General features: G+C 42.1%; 1 protein-coding gene across 4 annotated transcripts in view; it reads left to right on the plus strand.

Annotated features, from left to right (window-relative positions):
* LOC311131951 (ATP-binding cassette sub-family F member 1-like) overlaps nucleotides 1-12,059 on the plus strand; it is a 25,204-nt gene continuing 13,145 nt past the window's right edge. For 2 of the 4 annotated variants that reach the window (XM_084165066.1, XM_084165067.1), the window contains exons 1-11: nucleotides 1-489; nucleotides 1,130-1,176; nucleotides 1,310-1,387; nucleotides 8,289-8,415; nucleotides 8,564-8,595; nucleotides 8,740-8,835; nucleotides 9,317-9,379; nucleotides 9,719-9,817; nucleotides 9,975-10,052; nucleotides 10,319-10,396; nucleotides 10,507-10,602. In XM_084165066.1, the coding sequence (XP_084021192.1) occupies nucleotides 420-489; nucleotides 1,130-1,176; nucleotides 1,310-1,387; nucleotides 8,289-8,415; nucleotides 8,564-8,595; nucleotides 8,740-8,835; nucleotides 9,317-9,379; nucleotides 9,719-9,817; nucleotides 9,975-10,052; nucleotides 10,319-10,396; nucleotides 10,507-10,602 (864 nt within the window). In that variant the 5' untranslated portion in view covers nucleotides 1-419. The remainder of the gene's footprint in view (nucleotides 490-1,129; nucleotides 1,177-1,309; nucleotides 1,388-8,288; nucleotides 8,416-8,563; nucleotides 8,596-8,739; nucleotides 8,836-9,316; nucleotides 9,380-9,718; nucleotides 9,818-9,974; nucleotides 10,053-10,318; nucleotides 10,397-10,506; nucleotides 10,603-12,059) is intronic. The other 2 variants (XM_084165068.1, XM_084165069.1) reach the window with 1 other exon arrangement.

Below are 12,059 nucleotides of genomic sequence, written 5' to 3' on the forward strand. Positions count from 1 at the left end.
CCTACTTATATCAGTACACTCGTAACAACCTAGCATTACGAAACTCCTATTCGATCAAATAAACCTCACGTAGCAAATAAGCCATTCGATTTTTTTGTTGACCAAATTCGACACTCCGTACGAAAACTCGCTTGGTGAGCGAAAGAAACGAAAGAATGCTACCTGCTGAAGAAGACAGATTTTTGGTAGAGTTGGGCTAATTATGTGTTTAGAGACGTCATTGAGTTAGGCCTCTCGCTTTGCCTCTTCCTCTTTGGTGGTGCTCTCGCCACATGATGAAGTGGGAAAATCTCAGGCCGCATGTGTTGTGACAAAACACTTGCGCATCACTGACAGCCACTCTTACCACTGCTTTTAAGTTATTTTGAGACAAAGTCAGGGGGTTATCTGCTAATATCGGTAGAAATAAATAGATTAAAATGCCGAAGAAAGCAAAAGAAGAAGCAGAATGGGAAGGAGAAGAGGGAGCAGCCCCACCAGCGGTGGCAGGTAGCTAATTGTTAGCAGCTAAGCTAACGGTGACAACTGAATCCTAGCCAGCCACTGCACCACAGTTGTTAACGTTAGCTAATGTGCATCAATGTGATATTTAATAAGCAAGTAACTGTCCTGGCTGTCATATGGTGTATCTGTCTACTTTAGCTAGCTTACTATCAATGTTGTGAAAATGATGCAATGCCACATGCATGCCTTGTAATTGTCAGACAAATGATTCCTTGTTCTCTCTACCTGACAGTCAAGTAGAGACATACTTCAACATGTAAAAGGGGTCCTGTGTGGAAGAATAATCAACACAGGATCTTGGCTAACTAGCTATGCATTTCTCATTCATTGAAGTCATGAAGGCTAGTTAGCTCTGTCATAGCTAGTATGCATTGTTAGAAGAACTGCTGTGTTGCCAAAAGTATGAAAAATGTATGCACTCACTAACTGTAAGTCGCTCTGGATAAGCGCGTCAGCTAAAATAAAATAAAATAATAATAACAAAAAAAAGTCATTCTGAAAATGCGCCACCCCTCCACTTCCCCATATAACGGGCTTTACCGCATATCTTGTCACTCAGTGCATCCATATGTCGATGACCAACTTGCTCATCTTTGTACCTACATTTTCTCTCCCCTCTCTTCAGAAAAATCAGTAAAGAAAGGAAAGAAGGATAAGAAGGGGAAGAAGAGTGTGAGTATACCTCTTTTGTGGATATTTTGAATAGATTGAATGAGGTGAGAAAGAAAATGTAATCATCAATGTGTGAACACATTAAACAAAATGTGTCAAAATCTCTCATTGACTGTCACACTCTCTCTCACAGTTCTTTGATGAGCTGGCCACAGATAACAAAACGGAGAAGGAGGATGAACCTGTGGCGAAGGAGACTCAAGGAAAGCAGGTAATTGTTTAAATTTATTAATACAGATAATCATATAGGCCATTTGTAGTTGGATTACTTATTTTTGCAACACTGTATCAATAACACAATGTCCTGTGATATGTTGACATTAATAAATCCACCTATTACATAATTGTTACGTTTCTTCCCTTCCCACCTAATTTGCTCTCTTGAAAGATAGAAGATGAGCTTGAAGAGGTCGGGAAGGTAGCCACTACTAGCCAGAGTGATAGCTAGCTTGCCGTATCGAATCTCCAATAAATAGAAAATCATAATACATATAGAATCATATATATATATATATATATATATATATATACACACACAGTGAGGGGAAAAAAGTATTTGATCCCCTGCTGATTTTGTACGTTTGCCCACTGACAAAGAAATGATCAGTCTATCATTTTAATGGTAGGTTTATTTGAACAGTGAGAGACAGAATAACAACAAAAAAATCCAGAAAAACGTATGTCAAAAATGTTAATGAGGGAAATAAGTATTTGACCCCCTCTCAATCAGAAAGATTTCTGGCTCCCAGGTGTCTTTTATACAGGTAACGAGCTGAGATTAGGAGCACACTCTTAAAGGGAGTGCTCCTAATCTCAGTTTGTTACCTGTATAAAAGACACCTGTCCACAGAAGCAATCAATCAATCAGATTCCAAACTCTCCACCATGGCCAAGACCAAAGAGCTCTCCAAGGATGTCAGGGACAAGATTGTAGACCTACACAAGGCTGGAATGGGCTACAAGACCATCGCCAAGCAGCTTGGTGAAAAGGTGACAACAGTTGGTGCGATTATTCGCAAATGGAAGAAACACAAAAGAACTGTCAATCTCCCTCGGCCTGGGGCTCCATGCAAGATCTCACCTCGTGGAATTGCAATGATCATGAGAACGGTGAGGAATCAGCCCAGAACTACATGGGAGGATCTTGTCAACGATCTCAAGGCAGCTGGGACCATAGTCACCAAGAAAACAATTGGTAACACACTACGCCGTGAAGGACTGAAATCCTGCAGCACCCGCAAGGTCCCCCTGCTCAAGAAAGCACATATACAGGCCCGTCTGAAGTTTGCCAATGAACATCTGAATGATTTAGAGGAGAACTGGGTGAGTGTTGTGGTCAGATGAGACCAAAATGGAGCTCTTTGGCATCAACTCAACTTGCCGTGTTTGGAGGAGGAGGAATGCTGCCTATGACCCCAAGAACACCATCCCTACCGTCAAACATGGAGGTGGAAACATTATGCTTTGGGGGTGTTTTTCTGCTAAGGGGACAGGACAACGTCACCGCATCAAAGAGACGATGGACGGGACCATGTACCGTCAAATCTTGGGAGAGAACCTCCTTCCCTCAGCCAGGGCATTGAAAATGGGTCGTGGATGGGTATTCCGGCATGACAATGACCCAAAACACACGGCCAAGGCAACAAAGGAGTGGCTCAAGAAGAAGCACATTAAGGTCGTGGAGTGGCCTAGCCAGTCTCCAGACCTTTATCTCATAAAAATCTGTGGAGGGAGCTGAAGGTTGGAGTTGCCAAACGCCAGCCTTGAAACCTTAATGACTTGGAGAAGTCCTGAGATGTGTGCAAACCTGGTGGCCAACTACAAAAATCGTCTGACCTCTGTGATTGCCAACAAGGGTTTTGCCACTAAGTCATGTTTTGCAGAGGGGTCAAATACTTATTTCCCTCATTAAAATGCAAATCAATTTATAACATTTTTGACATGCGTCTTTCTAGATTTTGTTGTTGTTATTCTGTCTCTCACTGTTGAAATAAACCTACCATTCAAATGATAGACTGATCATGTCTTTGTCAGTGGGCAAACGTACAAAATCAGCAGGGGATCAAATACTTTTTTCCCTCACTGTATACATATACACACACACAAACAGTGCCTTTGGAAAGTATTCAGACCACTTGACTTTTTCCACATTTTGTTAGGTTACAGCCTTATTCTAAAATTGATTAAATTCTGTATTTTTCCTTATCAATCTACACACATTACCCCATAATGGCAAAGAAAAAACAGGTTTTTTGAATTTTTGCTAATTTATGGGGAAAACCCCCCCGGAAATATCACATTTACATAAGTATTCAGACCCTTTACTCAGTCACTTTGTTGAAGCACCTTTGGCAGCGATTACAGCCTCGAGTCTTCTTGGGTATGGTGCTACAAGCTTGGCACACCTGTATTTGGGGAGTTTCTCCCATTCTTCTCTGCAGATCTTCTCAAACTCTGTCAGGGTGGATGGGGAGCGTCGCTACACAGCTATTTTCAGGTCTCTCCAGAGATGTTCGATAGGGTCAAGTCCGGGCTCTGGCTGGGCCACTCAAGGACATTCAGAGACTTGTCCCGAAGCCACTCCTGCGTTGTCTTGGCTGTGTGCTTAGGGTCATGTCCTGTTGGAAGATTAACCTTGCCCCAGTCTGAGGTCCTGAGCGCTCTGGAGCAGATTTTCATCAAGGATCTCTCTGTACTTTGCTCCGTTCATCTTTCCCTCGATCCTGACTAGTCTCCCAGTCACTGCCGCTGAAAAACATCCCCACAGCATGATGCTGCCACCACCATGCTTCACCGTAGGAATGGTGCCAGGTTTCCTCCAGATGTGACACTTGGCATTCAGGCCAAAGAGTTCAATCTTGGTTTCATCAGACCAGAGAATCTTGTTTCTCATGGTCTGAGAGTCTTTAGGCAAACTCCAAGCGGGCTGTCATGTGCCTTTTACTGAGGAGTGGCTTCCGTCTGGCCACTCTACCATAAAGGCCTGATTGGTGGAGTTCTGCAGAGATGGTTCTACTTCCGATCTCCACCGAGGAACTCTAGAGCTCTGTCAGTGACCATCGGGTTCTTGGTCACCTCCCTGACCAAGGCCCTTCTACCCCAATTGCTCAGTTTGGCCGGGCGGCCAGCTCTAGGAAGAGTCTTGGTGGTTCCAAACTTCTTCCATTTAAGAATGATGGAGGCCACTATGTTCTTGGGGACCTTCAATACTGCAGACATTTTTTGGGACCCTTCCCCAAATCTGTTCCTCAACACAACCCTGTCTTGGAGCTCTACAGACAATTCCTTCGACCTTATTTTACATTTTAGTCATTTAGCAGACGCTCTCATCCAGAGCGACTTACAGTTAGTGAGTGCATACATTTTCATAGTGGTCCCCCGTGGGAATCGAACCCACAACCCTGGCGTTGCAAGCGCCATGCTCTACCAACTGAGCTACACAGGACTTGGGTTTTGCTCTGACATGCACTGTCAACTGTTGGACCTCATATAGACAGGTGTGTGCCTTTCAAAATCATGTCCAATCATTTGAATTTACCATAGGTGGACTCCAATGAAGTTGTAGAAACATCTCAAGGATGATAAATGGAAACAGGATGCACCTGAGCTCAATTTCGAGTCTTATAGCAAGGGATCTAAATACTTATGTAAAAAAGGTATTTCTGTTTTTTATTTTTAATACATTTGCAAAAATGTCTAAAAACATGTTTTTGCTTTGTCATTATGGGGTATTTTTATTCATTTAATCAATTTTAGAATAAGGCTGTAACGTAAAAAACTGTAGAAAACGTCAAGGGGTCTGAATACTTTCCGACGGCACTGTATGTATGTATGTACAGTTGAAGTCGGAAGTTTACATACACTTAGGTTGGAGTCATTAAAACTTGTTTTTCAACTTTATTTTTAACAAACTATAATTTTGGCAAGTCAGTTAGGACATCTACTTTGTGCATGACACGAGTAATTTTTCCAACAATTGTTTACAGACAGATTATTTCAATCATAATTCACTGTATCACAATTCCAGTGGGTCAGAAGTTTACATACACTAAGTTGACTGTGCCTTTAAACAGCTTGGGAAATTCCAGAAAATAATGTCATGGCTTTAGAAGCTTCTGATAGGCTAATTGACATAATCTGAGTCAATTGGAGGTGTACCTGTGGATGTATTTCAAGGCCTACCTTCAAACTTAGTGACTCTTTGCTTGACATCATGGGAAAATGAAAAGAAATCAGCCAAGACCTCATAAAAAAATGGTACACCTCCACAAATTTGGTTCATCCTTGGGAGCAATTTCCAAACGGCTGAAGGTACCACGTTCATCTGTACAAACAATAGTATGCAAGTATAAACACCATGGGACCACGCAGCTGTCATAACGCTCAGGAAGGAGATGTGTTCTGTCTCCTAGAGATGAACGTACTTTGGTGCGAAAAGTGCAAATCAATCCCAGAACAACAGCAAAGGACCTTGTGAAGATGCTGGAGGAAACGGGGACAAAAATATCGATATCCATAGTAAAACAAGTCCTATATCGACATAACCTGAAAGGCCACTCAGCAAGGAAGAAGCCACTGCTCAAAAACCGCCATAAAAAAGCCAGACTACGGTTTGCAACTGCACATGGGGGACAAAGATCGTACTTGCAAGCCGACGAACACCATCCCAACCGTGAAGCACGGGGGTGGCAGCATCATGCTGTGGGGCTGCTTTGCTGCAGGAGGGTCTGGTGCACTTCACAAAATAGATGGCATCATGATGAAGGAAAATTACGTGGATATATTGAAGCAACATCTCAAGACATCAGTCAGGAAGTTAAAGCTTGGTCGCAAATTGGTCTTCCAAATGGACAATGACCCCAAGCATACTTCCAAAGTTGTGGCAAAATGGCTTAAGGACAACAAAGCCAAGCTATTGGAGTGGCCATCACAAAGCCCTGACCTCAATCCTATAGAAAATTTGTGGGCAGAACTGAAAAAGCGTGTGCGAGCAAGGAGGCCTACCAACCTGACTCCAATAGCCTGGCTCTGTCAGGAGGAATGGCCCAAAATTTACCCAACTTATTGTGGGAAGCTTGTAGAAGGCTATCCGAAACGTTTGACCCAAGTTAAACAATTTAAAGGCAATGCTACCAAATACTAATTGAGTGCATGTAAACTTCTGACCTACTGGAAATGTGACGAAAGAAATAAAAGCTGAAATAAATAATTCTGACATTTCACATTCTTAAAATAAAGTGATGATCCTAACTGACCTAAGACAGGGAATTTTCACTAGGATTAAATGTCAGGAATTGTGAAAAACTGAGTTTAAATGTATTTGGCTAAGGTGTATGTAAATTTCCGACTTCAACTGTATGTATGTGTGTGTGTGTGTGTGTGTGTGTGTATATATGTATATATATATATATATATATATATATTACTACCAGTCAAAAGTTTGGACACACCTATTAATTCAAGGGTTGTTCCTTATTTTTACAAATGTTTACATTGTAGAATAATAGTGAAGACATCAAAACTATGAAATAACAGACATGGAATCATGTAGTAACCAAAAAAGTGTTAAACAAATCAAAATATATTTTATATTTGAAATTCTTCAAATAGCCACTCTTTGCCTTGATGACAGCTTTGCACACTCTTGGCATTCTCTCAACCAGCTTCATGAACTAGTCACCTGGAATGCATTTCAATTAACACGTGTGCCTTCTTAAAAGTTAATTTGTGAAATTTATTTCCTTCTTATTGCGTTTGAGCCAATCAGTTGTGTTGTGACAAGGTAGGGGTGGTATACAGAAGATAGCCCTATTTGGTAAAAGACCAAGTCCATATTATGGCAAGAACAGCTCAAATAAGCAAAGAGAAACGACAGCCCATCATTACTTTAAGACCTGAAGGTCAGTCAATATGGAACATTTCAATTACTTTTAAAGTTTCTTCAAGTGCAGTCGCAAAAACCATCAAGCGCTATGATGAAACTGGCTCTCATGAGGACCGCCACAGGAATGGAAGACCCAGAGCTACTTCTGCTGCAGAGGATGAGTTCATCCAGCCTCAGAAATTGCAGCCCAAATAAATGCTTCACAGAGTTCAAGTAACAGACACATCTCAACATCAACTGTTCAGAGGGGACTGTGTCAATCAGGCCTTCATGTTCGAGTTGCTGCAAAGAAACCACTACTAAAGAACACCAATAAAAAGAAGAGACCTGCTTGGGCCAAGAAACACGAGCAATGGACATTAGACCAGTGGAAATATGTCCTTTGGTCTGGAGTCCAAATGTGAGATTTTTGGTTTAAACGGCTGTGTCTTTGTGAGACGTGGTGTGGGTGAACGGATTATCTAGGAATGTGTAGATCCCACCGTAAAGCATGGAGGAGGTGGTGTTATGGTGTGGGGGTGCTTTGCTGGTGACACTGTCTGTGATTTATTTTGAATTCATGGCACACTTAACCAGCATGGCTACCACAACATTCTGCAGCAATACGCCATCCCATCTGGTTTGGGCTTAGTGGGACTATCATTTGTTTTTCAACAGGACGATGACACAACACACCTCCAGGCTGTGTAAGGGCTATTTTACCAAGAAGGAGAGTGATGGAGTGTTGCATCAGATGACCTGGCCTCCACAATCCCCCAACCTCAACCAAATTGAGATGGTTTGGGATGAGTCGGACTGCAGAGTGAAGGAAAAGCAGCCAACAAGTGCTCATTACATGTGGGAACTCCTTCAAGACTGTTGGAAAAGCATTCAAGGTGAAGCTGGTTGAGAGAATGCCAAGGGTGTGCAAAGCTGTCATCAATGCAAAGGGTGGCTATTTGAAGAATCTCAACTATAAAATGTTTTGATTTGTTTAATACTTTTTTGGTTACTACATGATTCCTTATGTGTTATTTCATAGTTTTGATGTCTTCACTATTATTCTAGAATGTAAAAATAAAGAAAAACCCCTGAAGGAGTAGGTGTGTCCAAACTTTTGACTGGTACTGTATATATTTGTAACTTATGTATTGTGATGTTTCGTGTGGTCCCTCCCTGCAAATACCTAACCTTAGTAGTTATCATGTAAACCTTAATGCCCATCTAATATAATCTCTCTTGCTCTCAGCCTCAGAAGAAAAAGAAAGACCGGCGGAAAGGTAAAGGTGGAGAGGGAGACGATGATGATGACGAGGATGTGATGGAGAAACTGAAGAAGCTGTCAGTGCAAGCCAGCGAGGACGAGGAAGAAGAGGGTAAGTTGACTGCTTAATAAGTCTGTCAAACATAAATTATGTATACATTTCAAGCTGGAAATGTGTGGAGTTGATAGCTTAGCTAGCCTTTCATCAACTTCTCGCTCTTGCTTGCTCTCTCTCTCTCTCTCTCTCTATCTTATCCCAGTTGTGGCCCCCAGAAAAGGCAAGGGAAATAAGGTGAGCATGTTGTGCATGCAACAGTCTTGATCACTATATCTAGTCTTAACAGTGTTGATCACTCTGTTCTATTCTATTGCATTTTGGGGGGAGAATATGCTATAATCCACTTTTAAATTGTATTTGTTCTATTTGTTGTTTCAGGGCGGGAACATATTTGCAGCTCTCAGTCAGGGAGACAGTGATGATGATGATGGAGTGGCTGGAGGGGATGATGATGAAGATGAGAGACGGATGAAGGTGCGTGCGGTTTGCTTCTTATGTTTATGTATCATGTTCTTCTGAATCTGAATGTTGATTGTATTTATACTACCTTTTTGTTTGCGGTCCAGGCAGCTCTAAGAATGGGTTTGTTTACTAATTCATCCACCCCATCCCTCCCCTCCTCATATCCTTCCTTCCTGTTCCTTTTCTACAGTCTTCTCTTCTCTTTTGGATTTCATCACACACACCCAATAATAGCTACACATGTTCACATCCATATTCTTAGGTATTCCTACATTATTTTATTGCATTTTATTGCATTTCATCTACATGTGTTGGACATATTAGCAATGGCTAGAAGGGCTGGGGCTTGCAAGGCACTTAGAATCGAATGATCTGAATCAAGCATGTTCTTTTTCTTCATAACGACGTTGTACTCTGGTGTAAGGACATCTCTAATATTAAGGAACTGGTGTATCTGTGTGCGTGTCTGTGCGTCTTTAATACTTGAACACAGGAGGTTGAGAAGGTGCATAAGGGCAAGAAAAAAGATAAACCTAAGCCAAAACCAAAAGCCAAGGTGGGTGATGGAATGTTTCTTCTCCTACTGCATTCTCTTTTCTTTCCCTCTCCTTTCCCCTTTCTTCATACCCTTTTTACCCCCGTGCCTGTCTTTTTCCCATCCAACAGGGTTGATAACGGAAGGCAGCACATTTTTTAATGTTCACTAACACATCCCCCACTCATTCCATTCACTTTTATTTCACTCTACTCTCTATTTAACTTATTTCTCTTCATCGTACACCTCATATCTGCAGATCTAACCCACTGAAATACTCAACACAATAAAACCGTGTGAGTCTGATCTCACTTTTTCCCAGACGTGGAGCCTCACTCTATTCTTCCTACATAAAACCAGGCTCCCTCTGATGATGAGGCGGAGGAAGAGAAGAAAGAGGAGGATGAGAAAAAAGCTGTGAAAAAGAACAAGAAACCAGAGGCTAAACCAGCACCCAAGGTCAGGCTTCTGATTGGCTTGGTGGAATATTCACCATATTGCTTACACCTATCAAATTATTTCAGATCTACTGGAGTATCTAGAGAGTATTGCTTTGGGATTCAGCATTATGTTGAGAACTAAATGAGAGAGACTCACCTTTTCTCTTCCCTTGTAGGCAACTGAGGAGGATGAAGCAGAGGAGGAGAAAAAGGAGACGTCTCAGCCAAAGAAAGGCAAGAAGGAACAGCCCAAGGTGAGTGAAGTGCTCTCTCTGGTGGTAACAACACAAACTTTGTTTAAAACAGTTTTCCTTCTGGAATGTAAGGATGGCATTCGATAGAAAATATTATTGGGTTAGCGACATATAGTGTGACCAAGTCCTAAAATCCAAACCTGTAAACTGTCTAGTATGCAGGCCAATATAATGCATGGCCACAGTGTATGGGTCACAGTAACACTTAATATCTTGTCAAGGTAGTTTCTGTAAAACCATAATGCTGTGTGACTTGTCCCATTCAGAGGATGAACAAACCTGCTCGCCCGCCTCGCAGCGAAGATGAGGAAGAGGGTGAAGACGATGAAGATGACACAATGAAGGTGTGTGTTTATAGTCTAATCTGAGTCTGCTATATGGAAGGGTGATACATAGCGTGTAGAGTCACCATAGAAGGCCTAACTCACTGTCTCTCCCTCTGTCTGTGTGTCAGTGTGCTGAAGACGTGATCGCAGAGCAGGAGCAGGAGAAAGGTGACGACCCCTTCGCCAACATGAGCAAGAAGGAGAAGAAGAAGAAAAAGAAAATGGTAACCAGTCTATACATATACAGTGGGGGAAAAAAGTATTTAGTCAGCCACCAATTGTGCAAGTTCTTCCACTTAAAAAGATGAGGCCTGTAATTTTCATCATAGGTACACGTCAACTATGACAGACAAATTGAGAAAAAAAATCCAGAAAATCACATTGTATGATTTTTTATGAATTTATTTGCAAATTATGGTGGAAAATAAGTATTTGGTCACCTACAAACAAGCAATATTTCTGGCTCTCACAGACCTGTAACTTCTTATTTAAGAGGCTCCTCTGTCCTCCACTCGTTACCTGTATTAATGGCACTTGTTTGAACTTGTTATCAGTATAAAAGACACCTGTCCACAACCTCAAACAGTCACACTCCAAACTCCACTATGGCCAAGACCAAAGAGCTGTCAAAGGACACCAGAAACAAAATTGTAGACCTGCACCAGGCTGGGAAGACTGAATCGGCAATAGGTAAGCAGCTTGGTTTGAAGGAATCAACTGTGGGAGCAATTATTAGGAAATGGAAGACATACAAGACCACTGATAATCTCCCTCGATCTGGGGCTCCACGCAAGATCTCACCCCGTGGGGTCAAAATGATCACAAGAACGGTGAGCAAAAATCCCAGAACCACACGGGGGGACCTAGTGAATGACCTGCAGAGAGCTGGGACCAAAGTAACAAAGCCTACCATCAGTAACACACTACGCCGCCAGGGACTCAAATCCTGCAGTGCCAGACGTGTCCCCCTGCTTAAGCCAGTACATGTCCAGGCCCGTCTGAAGTTTGCTAGAGTGCATTTGGATGATCCAGAAGAGGATTGGGAGAATGTCATATGGTCAGATGAAACCAAAATATAACTTTTTGGTAAAAACTCAACTCGTCGTGTTTGGAGGACAAAGAATGCTGAGTTGCATCCAAAGAACACCATACCTACTGTGAAGCATGGGGGTGGAAACATCATGCTTTGGGGCTGTTTTTCTGCAAAGGGACCAGGACGACTGATCCGTGTAAAGGAAAGAATGAATGGGGGCCATGTATCGTGAGATTTTGAGTGAAAACCTCCTTCCATCAGCAAGGACATTGATGATGAAACGTGGCTGGGTCTTTCAGCATGACAATGATCCCAAACACACCGCCCGGGCAACGAAGGAGTGGCTTCGTAAGAAGCATTTCAAGGTCCTGGAGTGGTCTAGCCAGTCTCCAGATCTCAACACCATAGAAAATCTTTGGAGGGAGTTGAAAGTCTGTGTTGCCCAGCGACAGCCCCAAAACATCACTGCTCTAGAGGAGATCTGCATGGAGGAATGGGCCAAAATACCAGCAACAGTGTGTGAAAACCTTGTGAAGACTTACAGAAAACGTTTGACCTGTGTCATTGCCAACAAAGGGTATATAACAAACTATTGAGAAACTTTTGTTATTGACCAAATACTTATTTTCCACCATAATTTGCAAATAA

This window comes from Coregonus lavaretus, assembly GCF_964263955.1.
Source record: "Coregonus lavaretus genome assembly, chromosome: 7".
NCBI lineage: Eukaryota > Metazoa > Chordata > Actinopteri > Salmoniformes > Salmonidae > Coregonus > Coregonus lavaretus.